Source organism: Saccharomycopsis crataegensis (assembly GCF_037102585.1).
Source record: "Saccharomycopsis crataegensis DNA, jcf7180000000073, whole genome shotgun sequence".
Classification (NCBI taxonomy): Eukaryota; Fungi; Ascomycota; class Saccharomycetes; order Ascoideales; family Saccharomycopsidaceae; genus Saccharomycopsis; species Saccharomycopsis crataegensis.
Genome location: NW_027043820.1, coordinates 2,379,181 through 2,392,533, shown reverse-complemented (window position 1 = coordinate 2,392,533; position 13,353 = coordinate 2,379,181). Strand labels below are relative to the sequence as shown.

At 36.6% G+C, this 13,353-nt stretch overlaps 7 protein-coding genes across 7 annotated transcripts; 4 read left to right on the top strand and 3 right to left on the bottom strand. All coding sequences in view use genetic code 12, as the record gives it.

Moving 5' to 3' along the window:
- Positions 1–220: 220 nt before the first annotated feature.
- On the top strand, positions 221–1,618 carry RVB2 (RuvB family ATP-dependent DNA helicase reptin; the record flags this gene model as incomplete). Its single annotated transcript, XM_064995392.1, has 1 exon — positions 221–1,618. One exon carries the CDS (start codon positions 221–223, stop codon positions 1,616–1,618), a length of 1,398 nt encoding a protein of 465 aa, XP_064851464.1.
- A 424-nt stretch (positions 1,619–2,042) lies between these two features.
- Positions 2,043–2,914, bottom strand: VMA11 (H(+)-transporting V0 sector ATPase subunit c'; the record flags this gene model as incomplete). Its single annotated transcript, XM_064995391.1, has 3 exons — positions 2,043–2,472; positions 2,566–2,622; positions 2,913–2,914. Coding segments are annotated over 3 exons (489 nt in total).
- Positions 2,915–4,755: 1,841 nt separating this feature from the next.
- Positions 4,756–5,124, top strand: DASC09_017870 (NADH dehydrogenase [ubiquinone] 1 alpha subcomplex subunit 6; the record flags this gene model as incomplete). Its single annotated transcript, XM_064995390.1, has 1 exon — positions 4,756–5,124. One exon carries the CDS (start codon positions 4,756–4,758, stop codon positions 5,122–5,124), a length of 369 nt encoding a protein of 122 aa, XP_064851462.1.
- A 634-nt stretch (positions 5,125–5,758) lies between these two features.
- Positions 5,759–6,751, bottom strand: SED5 (t-SNARE syntaxin; the record flags this gene model as incomplete). The annotated part of the gene is made up of 1 exon (XM_064995389.1): positions 5,759–6,751. The coding sequence occupies one exon, from the start codon at positions 6,749–6,751 to the stop codon at positions 5,759–5,761; it is 993 nt and encodes a 330-aa protein (XP_064851461.1).
- Positions 6,752–7,624: 873 nt separating this feature from the next.
- Positions 7,625–10,177, bottom strand: DASC09_017850 (protein kinase; the record flags this gene model as incomplete). The annotated part of the gene is made up of 1 exon (XM_064995388.1): positions 7,625–10,177. One exon carries the CDS (start codon positions 10,175–10,177, stop codon positions 7,625–7,627), a length of 2,553 nt encoding a protein of 850 aa, XP_064851460.1.
- Positions 10,178–10,943: 766 nt separating this feature from the next.
- DASC09_017840 (uncharacterized protein) lies at positions 10,944–11,816 on the top strand (the record flags this gene model as incomplete). Its single annotated transcript, XM_064995387.1, has 1 exon — positions 10,944–11,816. One exon carries the CDS (start codon positions 10,944–10,946, stop codon positions 11,814–11,816), a length of 873 nt encoding a protein of 290 aa, XP_064851459.1.
- Positions 11,817–12,135: 319 nt separating this feature from the next.
- Positions 12,136–13,023, top strand: NSL1 (MIND complex subunit NSL1; the record flags this gene model as incomplete). The annotated part of the gene is made up of 1 exon (XM_064995386.1): positions 12,136–13,023. One exon carries the CDS (start codon positions 12,136–12,138, stop codon positions 13,021–13,023), a length of 888 nt encoding a protein of 295 aa, XP_064851458.1.
- Between the last annotated feature and the right edge of the window lie 330 nt (positions 13,024–13,353).

Here is a 13,353-nt window from a genome sequence, read left to right as displayed (position 1 = left end):
ACTATCACTACTACTCACGCCTTCTGTCATTCTAATGCTTTTGACGTCTTTGAACGTTTTGGATAAACAGCAGGGGGTTTGGCACACACTGCACAGTCGGGTAAGCAAAGAAGGAAAAAAAAAAAAAAATAAGAGAAAAAAAAATAACAAAGGCCCATCACCTTCAGCATTGGAAATCTTACTCCAACCGTATAATATTATAATATTGCAATCATCAGAAATGTCTATCTCCACGGTTAAGGAATCTGATGCGCCTGCTCTCAGTCTCATTGCTGCACATTCCCATATCTCGGGGCTTGGGCTTGATGAGAACCTACAACCCCGTGAAGTGGCCCAAGGGATGGTTGGGCAATTGAACGCCCGTAAGGCGGCAGGTATCATTCTTAAGATGGTTCAACAAGGTAGTATTGCTGGTCGTGCTGTTTTGATTGCTGGTCCGCCATCCACTGGTAAAACCGCCCTTGCCATGGGTCTTTCTAACAGCTTGGGTAAAGATGTGCCATTCACCGTGCTTTCGGCATCAGAAATTTACTCTTTAGAACTTAGTAAAACCGAGGCATTGATTCAAGCGTTCCGTAAATCTATTGGGGTAAGAATCAAGGAAGAAACAGAGATTATTGAAGGGGAGGTTGTGGAAATCCAAATTGACCGTTCATTAACTGGTGGTCACAAGCAAGGGAAGTTGACAATTAAGACCACCGATATGGAAACCATTTACGAATTGGGTAACAAGATGATCGATAGTTTATCAAAGGAAAAAGTTATTGCTGGGGATATTATTTCTATAGACAAAGCCAGTGGTAAAATCACAAGATTGGGACGTTCATACACTAGAGCCCGTGATTACGATGCCATGGGACCAGACGTGAAATTTATTCAATGCCCAGAAGGGGAACTTCAAAAGAAATCGGATGTTGTTCATACTGTCTCGTTACATGATATCGATGTCATCAATTCTAGATCACAAGGATTCCTTGCGCTCTTCTCTGGTGACACTGGTGAAATCCGCCAAGAAGTTCGTGATCAAATCAATATCAAAGTTGCCGAATGGAAAGAAGAAGGGAAAGCCGAAATTATTCCAGGGGTGTTGTTCATCGATGAAATTCATATGTTAGACATTGAATGTTTTTCATTCTTGAATAAAGCCCTCGAAGATGACTTTTCACCAATCGTGATGATGGCCACCAACCGTGGTATTTCTCAAACCAGAGGCACTAATTACAAGACCCCTCATGGCTTACCAGCGGATTTATTGGATCGTTCCATTATTATCTCCACCTCCAATTACAATGCCAATGAAATGAAGACGATTCTTGGTATCAGAGCCAAAGAAGAGGAAGTGGAATTATCCAATGATTCGTTAGCATTGTTGACAAAAATCGCCGAGGAGACCAGTTTAAGATATGCTGCCAATTTGATCAGTGTGTCCAACCAAATTGCTATTAAAAGAAGAGCGACTACTGTGGAAATCCAAGATATTAAGAAATCATATACCTTATTCTTAGACGCTAGACGTTCGGTGCAATTTTTGGAACAATTTTCAGACCAATACATTGATGATAAAGGGTCAGTGGCATTGAGTAGAAGTGGGGTTGTTCCAATGGATACTTCTGCCTAAGTTGGATTTTGTATACTATTAAAAGAACTTTTCTTTTCTCTCTCTTATTTCAATTTATTATACGCGGTTTTGTTATCAACAATTGTTGTCTACAATGTCGTAGCCCTTTTTGTTTTCCCTGAAAACTAAGCTGTATACAGTAAGCTCACATCTTCAAGACAACTTCCTAAATTTTCCATAAACTCGTATATTAGATTGATAATAATTAAAAAAAAAAAAGAAAAAAGACAATTTAAATTGGCATGTCAATAAATTGCAGTTCCAGACCGTATTATATGTTTTTATTCCCATCCGAAAAAGAAAAAGAATGAGAATCAAATTGAACCTTGAATATCACGATAATTTAGTATCACTTTTATGATTTCTGTAGGCATATCCAAGAAAACACAAATTTATTATTCTTTTTCTTTTAACCTCTATAATTTCAACCACTTCCCTTTGTATTCAAGATCAAAGCAACAATCATCCCGTATAATCCCAACACTTCACTAAAAATCAAAATTAAGACAATACCCACAAAAAGCTTAGGCTGATGCAAATAACGTCTTACCCCTTCATCACCAACAATCCCAATGGCATAACCACTCGACAAACAGGCAAAGCCAACCGAAACCCCACAAGCCAAGTGCATAAACCCATTGAACAAAGAGTAATTTGAAGTTGGGGATAAATCACCAGCAATTAACACGGCAACCACAAGCCCGTAAACCGAGAGAATACCGGACATGACAACAGGAATGAGGGACTTCATAATGAGGTCTGGTTTGTAAAGACCAACACCAGATATACCGATACCTGACTTGGCAGTACCAATAGCAGCACCAGCACAACTAAGGACCATGGCGGCAGCACAGCTGTTTAAAGTCAGTATATACCATCACAAAAAAAAAAAAAAAAATTTACTCATATCCACTAGTTGTTTTCTATTGGAAAGATATTTTACGTACCCTGCAAACCCAAAGAATGGAGCAAATGCCGGACTGTATTCTTCACTGAGTTCGGACCTATCAAAGTTAGTATTTACACATTATCCAATATTATGCAAATGAGTCCAATCAAAAAAGAAAATGAGGGGAGCGGTAAATGACAGTCATCAGATCCATAACAAGACAAATATCCAAGACTTTCTAAAACACATCTTCTTGCAAAGACATTATTGTGGCTCTTATCGCTTATCGCCATCATCACTGTTCTTTCTCCATAAGCTGTCCCTTTCAACTTCCCCATATTTTCCACATTATATCCTTCGATCTTCTTCTCTATCTCTCTTTATACTTGAACCATTTAAACATACATGATAAGAATTATGATATATTGGAAGGTCCTGTTGCTAGCATTCGATGTATGTAAATTTTCGTTTTTGTTTTTTTTAAGTGAGTGTGAAACTTGTATGGTGCTGTTGATGGGGGGATGAAAGCTGTTACCCGGGACAACAAGATTATACGTAGCAGGGGGTACTCTGTATGTGTAAAGGGGGTGACATGCTGTGAGAACCTTTAAAATTCACAAAGAATCATTTAATTTTGTTAATGGATTTTTCATTAATAGGTTTTTCCTAACAGTGGGTTTTAGTTTTTTGATAAGGGTAAGAGTGGGTGGATAGTTATTATCAGAATCATCTTGAAATATATAAATATCGGCTTCGTGTTGAGAAAGTGACCTGTGGTTGCATAAATATAGTACGGGATTTTTTATTTACTGTTCTTTTAAATAAGAATAAGGAATATAATCCTAAAAAAAAATTTCTTAACCAAAAAAAAATCTATATAATTGTCGTTTTTTTTTGGCTCCTTAACCAACCCAGGCCTTAAATTTATCAACAAAGAGTTGAATTTAAAATTTTCATAGGATTATAAGCCAGATTTGGAAAGGTTAAATAAGTAAAAGCACCATGGACTCCTATAAAATTTAATCCGAGTCAGTAAGAAGAGTAAGAAGAGTAAGAAGAGAAAGAACCGTTTCCTTTATCGGTAAAGCTTTGGGCTTATCTCTCTTTACCTGGTATTGCGTTTTTCCACATTGATGATTTTGAAAACATCATGTGTGGTGATGTAGAGAAGCAATCGATTGAAACCGTATTGACTACATTAGGAAAAAATGAGCATCCCGTGGTCAAGGATGAGCCAAAACCAAAAAAGGCAAAAATTGAAGGATGATGGGAAAACATGATCAAGATGTATCAACAATTAACCATCACTCTTGAACCAAGTATTCTGGAGTATGATGATAGGCAGGTCTTCGAACTGATGGAATTCAATGTTCACTTTCACCATAAGTATCATCTGCAGTGGGGGCAGAAAAGTACGGAAAGGATGCTGAATCATTAATGGAATCCTTTATGGCGATCTATAGCAAAAACCAACTGAAGAGCATGATGTTAAAAAAAGATGGCTACATATATTGGTGGGAAAAATGTTTTATGATTGTTGAGAAAAAGTGGCCTAAATAAACCCTCATTGTAGAAGTTATCAAGTGATCTATATGTCGTGATCAAAATTTTTGAACAAGAAAGTTATGTATTTGAATCAAAAAAAAAAAAAAAAAGTTTGGCTCGAGAACATTATGGATAAAATGATCGATTTGCATGTTATTTAAAGTAGTGATTACAATGTCATTAAAAAATTCAACAAAAAAAAAAAAAAAACAACAAAAAAAAGAAATTTACTATGCTAGGTTTGTCTCTCTTCGGAGCCATGAAACCAAAAGGAAAAGTTTTAGCTACATTAGCTATGGATCATCATTATAGTAGAGGGAGGCACTGGATGACTAGCCAAAAGCCAAAAAGATTTTTGGGTTACCTAATTACGCTCAAAAATACATTGATATTGCTCTTCCATCTTGGTTTGTCATTTATATTTCCAGAATAACTGCAGAGAAGTTCTGCATTTCTTATTATATATCCTGGGGGTTTCCCTTATGCCCCTACTTCTCCAGGCATCTTATCTTTATCACGTGTATTTTATGCATATAGAACGTGACTATTTATATATTATGTGCCCCGGTAAGAGAACGGAGATGGCCAACCACAGCCAGAGGATTGCAAAGAAAAAAAAAACCAAATACTCCATCAAATGCGAAGGTGCAACTGGGATTCTCACGAGAGTAACCGGAATTAAGATTAAAATACCCACTTCAAGATGACTATGGCCACCGCCTTTGCTGAAACTACTAAGCGCTCGGCTTCTTCTGTTGAAATGAAGAAGCGTGTGCTTAGTTTGTACCGTAAATTTATTCGTGATTCTCCAACTTTCATTGAATTGTACGAATTGGATATGCCAACTTCTGCCATGAGAACAAAGGTCAGACAAGAATTTGAAAGAAACCGTTTCGTTAACTCCTTGGCTGTGCAAAATGTCTTGTATATGAAGGGTCAAATGGAATATCAAGAAACCATCAATTTCTGGAAACAACAGGCACACGTTATGAAATACTTTGACGATGAAATCAGTTATAACACAATCAAAGACAATGGTTTCGTTCAAAATTTCCTTAGAGGAACTGTCTAAATGTCCAATAAATGTTTCAATTAAGTTCCACCAGGCATTGTTTTTAATCTAATAATATTATTATTATTATCATCATGATCATTATTCATTCATTTATTCATTAATACAGGAGACTATAGTGACGAAAATATTATGGCTTTGTTTCATTTGGAGTTATTATTTTGCTATTATTTACTTCCAGATTGTTGCATTCCAGGATGCCCAGGAGTAAAGTTATTGTTTAGATTAACATAGGTATCGTTTGTTATATGTTATATCGAAGGTTATTATGTTTTCCTTACACAATATCAATACTACTATTCGGATTATGATTTGTTGTGTTGATTTGTACTTTATCCCTTTCTTTTTTTTTTCCTCTCTCTCTCTCTCACTCTTTTTCACTTTCAGTTTTTTTTTTCTTTAATTTATTCAAATCTGTTTATGTATTTTTTTTTTATTGACTACCATCAAATAAAACTTGTTAGCATCCCCATTGTCCATAATAAGATGTAAGATACACAAGTACGAATCAATAATATGACAAAATCTTCATTCTATTGAAAAAAGGTGATAATAATATAATCAGAATCTAATTAATAGTGATGCATTAATGATATAGAGAGAAAAGAAAAAAGTTAAAAATAAAAGAAAATACCTAACTGACCAACACCCAAAGCAAAAAGAAGAAGATTAAGATCCCAAATATCTTGACATACAACCACCGATTATTACTAATGCTACTGAAATATTTCAACAATTCTCTTTGGGCTCCTTGAATATTCATCTCGATGTCATCAACATTACTATCAATTCTCTGAATCATTTCGCCTTGTTCGTTCACCATTGTTGCCAATTGTTGGAATAAATTCCCAACCTCGTTAATTGTGCTCTCAATGGTTTCCACTGCTCTATTACGTTCTTGTAAATACTCTTGCGATTGTTCTTCGAGGAGCGCCATTTGCTGTGTTTGTTCCGGAATAGAAAGATAAGGCGAGTCCCCTGGGATGGAAACATCTGGGTCATCAGTGGCAAGTGATGATAAAAATGGATTTTCGCTGGCGCCTCCCATTGAAGATTGTTGACGAAAAAGGGGATCGTTATTATTGCCACTGCCATTATTGTCCAAGGTGTTGGCACTTTTAGATAGAAATTGGTTTTTCCGTTCTTTACTCTCCATTTCGTTCTTTTGACGCATCTCAAGGACACTTTTGAATTCCCCACTCATATTCTTGGTCTTGGTGTTAAGGATCTGTAACACATTTTTAGAAAATGTACTAATTTGTGACTTATTGGATGACGAAATCTGTTGTCCTGTGCTGGCATAATGCTGCAATTCTTTCAATTGTTTCTCAACCCTGAAAATATCTTGCTTGATCACATAGGTCAATTCGGCAATCTCGATTGGTCGATCGTCGAATAACGGCTTTCTTTTAGCAAGTAATGCCAATTTCCCCAATAATTCAGTGGCATGAGCAATATCTTTGGCAATCGTCCCAGCCCTTGAACTAAATTCTGATTTATTGACGGCAGGAGCGGGCGACAGCTTGCTCTTCAATTTATCGCGGTTTATTCTATTGAAATTGGTGACGCATTGCTTGAATTCAAGAGTCCGATCCTGAATGGCATTAGGGTTGGCCACAAGACTCATATTTGCCGTTGTCAACTAACAAAACTCTCGACACCTTATTATATTATATAAATCTATGCTTTCTCAGCACAAAAAACAGGATATATGAAATAAAATGATTTTTTTTTAGTAAAAAGGCCAGACCAGTGACTTAATTACTATTTTTGTTTTGTCTTCACACCTTTATTTCTGTATATGGTTGGTATTTCTATATTTTGCATCTCTCAAATTAAGTAAGATCTGCCTATTTTTTTTTTCTTTTTCTTTTATTTCTTTTTTTTTGACACGTCCAAAGTTTCTGACATGTGATGTCGCACGTGATAATATTAGCCTTGTTATCATAACCAGAGAGATCCCATAGTTTTCATTAATTGAGGAACAGATTGTTAAAAACGACATTTTTTTTTTATTTATTAGAAAAAGAGAATATAACAGTGGCAAGCAGGGATCAAAAGTGAACAAGAAGTTAGCTCCATTACCCACAATTTTCATTCCACTATTACCTACATTCGTTGGCCCAATTTTTAACCATCACAAAGTCTATTTTCAACCAACAACAAAAAATAAACATAAATAAAAAATAAAAACTTTGAATACTAGATGAGTGTAAAATAATGACCGAAGATATATAGGAAGAAAAACTAAAACAAAAAATTAAAATTAATCTAAAACATGCGCATAGCTCAATAAAAGCTAGCAAAAAAAAAAAAAAAAAAAAATAATTAATAGAGAATATTAAATGAGCCACTAGAAACAAACAAACAAACAAACAAACAAACAAACAAACAAACAAACAAACAAACTAAAAGGTAAAGCAGAAACTAGTTATTGGTTTTGAAGGAGATAGCTTAAACGTACTATTTATTTTCCCTTGGCCAACTAAGATTCTTGGAATCAAACTTTACTGTACATACGGTGAGTCCCAACAGCTGAATAACTGGCCGCAGCACTAGTATATCCACCATTTGCATAATTTTGCAGTCCTCTCCCAAGAGCATTTTGGGTAATATCGGAAATACTAGTATGGTGATGTTTCCTGATTCTGCCTTTACAGTATTTGCTTGTTGGCAACTCTTTGATCAATTCAGCAATTGTTGGACAAGCCTTGGCTGGTGATTCTATAGCCGAGCCTTCAGCTTCACTTTCACCTTGGGAAGATATTCCAATCTCTGGTTCACTCTTATCCTTAATAGGTATTCTCTCCAACGACTTTTCAATTTCATCCATATCTTTATTATCACTTCTTTCCTCATCTTCAACAACTGGAAACAATTCCTTTGTTGGGCTCATGGCGGATGCTTGTGCTTGGGCAGTGGCAGATTCGAAAGTGTGCGTCACCAGGCTATTATTTTTTTTGGTGATAGTCGGAGAAATTGGCTTAGATTCAACATTCTTTTCAGAAATATCAGGAAGAGAATTAGTATGCAAGGATGAGCCAACATTAAGTATCGACTTCTTTGTTTCTGGTGGTGGGAGCGAAGAAGTACTACCAGAAGATACCCCAACATCAAGCATCGACTTCTTTGGATCTGAAGGTTGAGCCGGAACTTCTCTCTTTACCTCTCTACCATGAGTCAATTCGGCTTCTAATACTGATTTTGGAACGCTTTCATCATCAAATAGAGAAGCAGCATCACAACTATGGGACTTCATACGTGTCATCAACACCTCCTCATCATATTCTTCATGGCACATTTCGAGGTTGAGGAACCATGGATCACTAAACAAATCCTTCATTGTATACCTAGTTTTTGGATCTGGATCACAAAGACGCCATGCAACACGGCTTGCACCAGAATCTTTGAAAGCTTGCCCATATTTATACTCAACGCCTGGTCCCTTTACGCTATAATTACCAGGTTGTTTGAAAGATGGAGTCTTGGAGAGGAATGCATCATAGGCCGAGGTAAACTCACGATAAAATGAATCTGATGAAGAGGCCTCTTGAAAAGGTGTCCCTTGATACACCATACAAAACAAAAGCATACCCAACGCCCAACAATCCATTTTAAAGGAATCATATTTTGGTAAATTTGGATCGTCTTTTTGCTTTTTATTCCAAGATTGAAAGTACATAACTTCCGGTGGAGAATAAGGAGGAGAGCCAACGTACGCGGTAGAAAGTTTGATCGGAGATGCGAAATCACCGTGGGTTTCATGTCCAAACGAGGAAACACCAAAATCTGTAAGTTTCACCGTACCACGGTCGGTGAGTAATACATTCTCAGGTTTCAAATCACGATGAGCAATGTCATTGTCATGCATAAACTTGACAGCTAAACAGATTTGTTTGAAGATGCAGAATTTTTCTTCGTTGCTGGTGGACTTCCAGCCACTGCGACCAATTAAAGAGAACAAATCCCCACCAGGACATAATTCTAACACAAATCCCCAACCACGGGTCATTTCAGCAATGGATGGGACTTTTACAAGTGAGTAGGTTGTAACAATATGCTCATAAGGCGATAAAGCTTTGGCAATGACAAACTCTTTACTGCACCTGGTATAAAAATACTTAGGTTGTTCTCTTGGAAACATCACAAATTTCTTCAACGCTCTAGATACTTTATCCGCTCTAACTAAGACGACTCGAACTGACGCAGAAGCACCATCACCCAACTTTCTATTTTTACTGGAATCTGAGTCTGGCAATACGTATTCATCATACATGTCGACGTGGAGTTGCTGAAGTAACTGAGGCAAAAAACTGTTAGGACTTTCAATTGGTAATGGCAACACTCTGGGTTTATCTTCAGAGACACTAGCAGCGGTGCTAATTCTGGCAGTTAAATGGTTGGTAGTGTTATACTGAGAAGCAGGACGCAGCGAGTACAGATAATGCGATGGGATGGAATTGCTGCCATAAGGATTATACTGTATGATAGAATCCTTTTTCTTTGGCACAGAATCAATTGACGGTAATGGTTTTGGGGTTGTATTAACAGACGATTGTTTTTTAGGGATAATGGGCGTGTCCTTTGTTGGGGTGACTACATTTGCTTCATCACCTTGGGGTGAGTTATGGTTACCCATCATCAAATTTATTTTGCCAGGAGCATGAGTCAAAGCCCCATGATGAGTTGTGATTTGTTTGTGACTATCAGAGTCCCCAGTAGCGCGGCGGCTCTTGTCTTTTGAAAAAGGATTGATAGAGCCAAGAGAAATACTCTCTGAATGTTTGCGGTGGCTCTTTGGGTTTAACTCAGTGGAGGCCTTTTTCAAATTTGATATCGAGAGCGCTGACTTTGTTGAATGAAGTTTTCTTTCTAGAGCGTCCAGGGAATGGGAAGTAATCAAGGAAGGATCGGAGGTAGAAGTAGAAGCACTAGAAGAGGCTGATGAGGCCGAAGGGCTCTTGTTTGTGAGATGAATGGAAGTTAACAGTCTTGATGGCTTAGCGTTGCCGTCCTTGTCCTTCTTGTGATGAAAAATATCTTTGAATGGCATTGCTATTATTTTGTATTTCTATGTGGCAATTGTGGTTGCGTATTTCCTGAGTATCTGGTCACTGCAACAAGGGTTATTTTGCTGGAGCTTGTTGGGCTGTATAGCAAGAACTAGCCCGGTTGAATAAATGAAAGGAAAGAAAGTCAGAATGAAGATAAAAGGGAAGGAAATCAATCAAGCAAGCAAAAAGAAATTGGGTAAAGCAAGGGCTTCCGCAAGTATTATTGGGAGACAATAATGCTAATAGTACCAATATCAATGGGGGTCAATGTGTACTAGAACAGAATAAACAGGGTTTTCAATATTGCTCCTGGGTGTTTTTCTATTTTATTTTGTTTTATTTTATTTCAATTTATTTTTTTTTTCGCAAAAAAAAAAAAAAACGTCACCTTACTGTTCTGTATTATGGTGGCAGTCGACGATGACGGTGAGAGGAACAGGGGCAGGAACAATGTGTAGCTACTTTGGAGAGTGGAACAACAACAGTAATAGACAGATGTCAGCTTTTCAAGCGTGGATTATCCCATGCTAATAATTACCAGCCCACCACCCACCACCACCCACCACCATCAACAGGCAAAAAACCACCGGATCCTGAGCCGGTGGGTCACCTTCTGGTCATGTGACCGAGCTTTTTTTCGCTTAACTGTTTTGGATTATAATATATATATATATATATATCTTTATTTATCATTATTATTGTTATTATTATATATATTAGGATCACTTGCACTATCATAGCTTCCGCTCTTCTTGTCATTACACCATGTCGTCCATTCCCTATCCCGACATAGATCCTTACCACACAATCGGAGTCTCATCAGACGCGTCGCCAGCAGATATAAAGAAAAGTTACAGAAAATTATGCCTTCAACATCACCCCGACAAATTGGTGAATAAACTGGACTCCGAAAAAGCCCAATCAAAGGAATTCTTTGACAAAATCGCCTTTGCTTATTCCATTGTTGGCGATGTGAAAAACAGAAAACGTTACGACGAAACCGGGTCTTTGTCATTATCGGTGTCAATAGATGATGATGATTTCAATTGGAAAGATTACTTTGATACCGTCAAACAAAACATAGAGATAACCCCTCAAGCCATTGAACAGGACAAAAAGCAGTACCAAAACAGCCTGGAGGAATTAGATGACATCATTGATGCGTTCGTTTATTATCAAGGCAATTTCCTCAACCTCTTTGAAGTCATCCCCCATTTGGAATTCTCAATCAATGAAGAGGAAAGAGTATTTGCTATAATTGAAAAGGCAATCAATGAGAATAAGGTTGACAGTGACTACAAAAAATGGCGGAAATATCTCCAAACCCGCGACAAATCAAGAAAAAATTATCAAAAGAAAATGGCCAAAGAAGCAAAACAAGCAGAACAATTGAAGAAAAAATTGAAAATAAACAGAAAAGTGGAGAATGAAGATGACCTAAAGGCGTTGATTCAAAAGAAAAATAATCGTGGGTTCGATGATATGATTAGCTCGTTAGAAAGAAAGTACGGGGCTAATAAAATCACCAAGGACAAAAAGAAATCAAAGAAAAGTTCAGCAAAGAAGAAGAGTGTCTATGAAGAATTGGATGACGAAGCGTTTGAAAAAGCCCGGCAGAAGCTATTGAAAAAGAAATGATGAATGAACAAGTTTGTATACTATATTTTTGCTGCAAATATCCACTGTTTGGGTACGTTAACAAATATCCCGTAGTGCGCACGCTAAAAAAAATGGTTCTGAGCCCGATTTAAGTCCAAAAGCAGGAACAAAAATAAACAAATCAACAAATAAATAAATAAAATAAAACAATAAACAAATAAACAAAAACATCAAACCATTTCTCAACTTATATTTACTAACACATTTTAATGGGAGACTTCTAGAATATTTTGCTTTCCTCCTCCCCAACAAAGATTTCTGCTGTTCATTTTTTTTAAAAAAAAACAAACCAAAAAGGATGTTCGGAGTCCATCAAAAATTATACTTACAATCTCAGGACGCGAGATATCTCCATAAACAAGTTCAAAATGCTTCAAAAGCAAAGCTAGACCTCCATCTCCCCAAAACTGCAGCAAATCCAAAATCTAAATATAAGAGAAGACGTTCGAGTCGACGTCGATCCGCCATCCATTCTGATAATGAAGTGCAAGAAGAAGACAAGGAAGAAGATGTAGTACGATTGAAAGTACGCAAACTTGTTGAGAAATACATTGATGAGGCCTTTGAACTAACCAAGTACTCGGTGGTAATTGATGACAAAGAACTCGGAGTCAAGGAATCATTAAATAAGAAATTATTCAGATCAGAACTTACCAAGAATAATGGCAAGAGTGTGCCAGCCAGTGATGTAGAAATAGAAGTTGAGCCTTTTGATTTTGGTGTCAATGAAAAATTGAGGGAGAGATACTATGAAGCTGAAGCATTGACGACAGCAATTACCAAGAAAAGATCTACTATTCCCTTGAGGTTCAAAAAATCGGTGAATCGTTTGGCCAATAGGAATATTCAACAGTTTGAGAAGTTCAATGAGTATATAATGAAAAACCATGAAAATGGTGAGGCTCAAGCCGTGATGAATGAAACTGAACAGGGTGCTTATGCTGATAATGATAATAAAAATAAAAATAATAATCACGATAATAAAGACAGTTTGTTGAACAACGAAGAAAAAGTTACATTAGTAGCCAACAAAAAGGATCATGAAAATATTGTGAAAGAATTTGAGGAATCGTTGGTAATTTTGAGTGAATTGAAACTGGCTTTGCCGCAGCGGAGAAATGAAATTGGAAAGTTAAAAAAATTGATGGAATATATTGAGGGGCATAAAGTTGAGGCCAAGATATGAAATTATTTTTTACCTATTTGAATAAATATTTAGCAAGGTTCGTTCCATATTTTTTTTTTTATCTCTTTTAATAGTGGCAATAGTGTATATAGAGACGCTTTCATTAAATAACAGAAATTTTAGTAATCTTAACTATTGATTAATTGATGATGAATATCCAAAGCCTCAGCTTTGGGATAATTCAGTAAACACAACAACAAGAAGATTACAGATAGTAGTAGTAGTAGCACCAATATTTGATATTATATTAACTATAGTATAACGCTAGATAGATAGAGTAAAAAAAATCTTACAATTCAATAATAGATCAGAACAGGTTTATTAGATAAT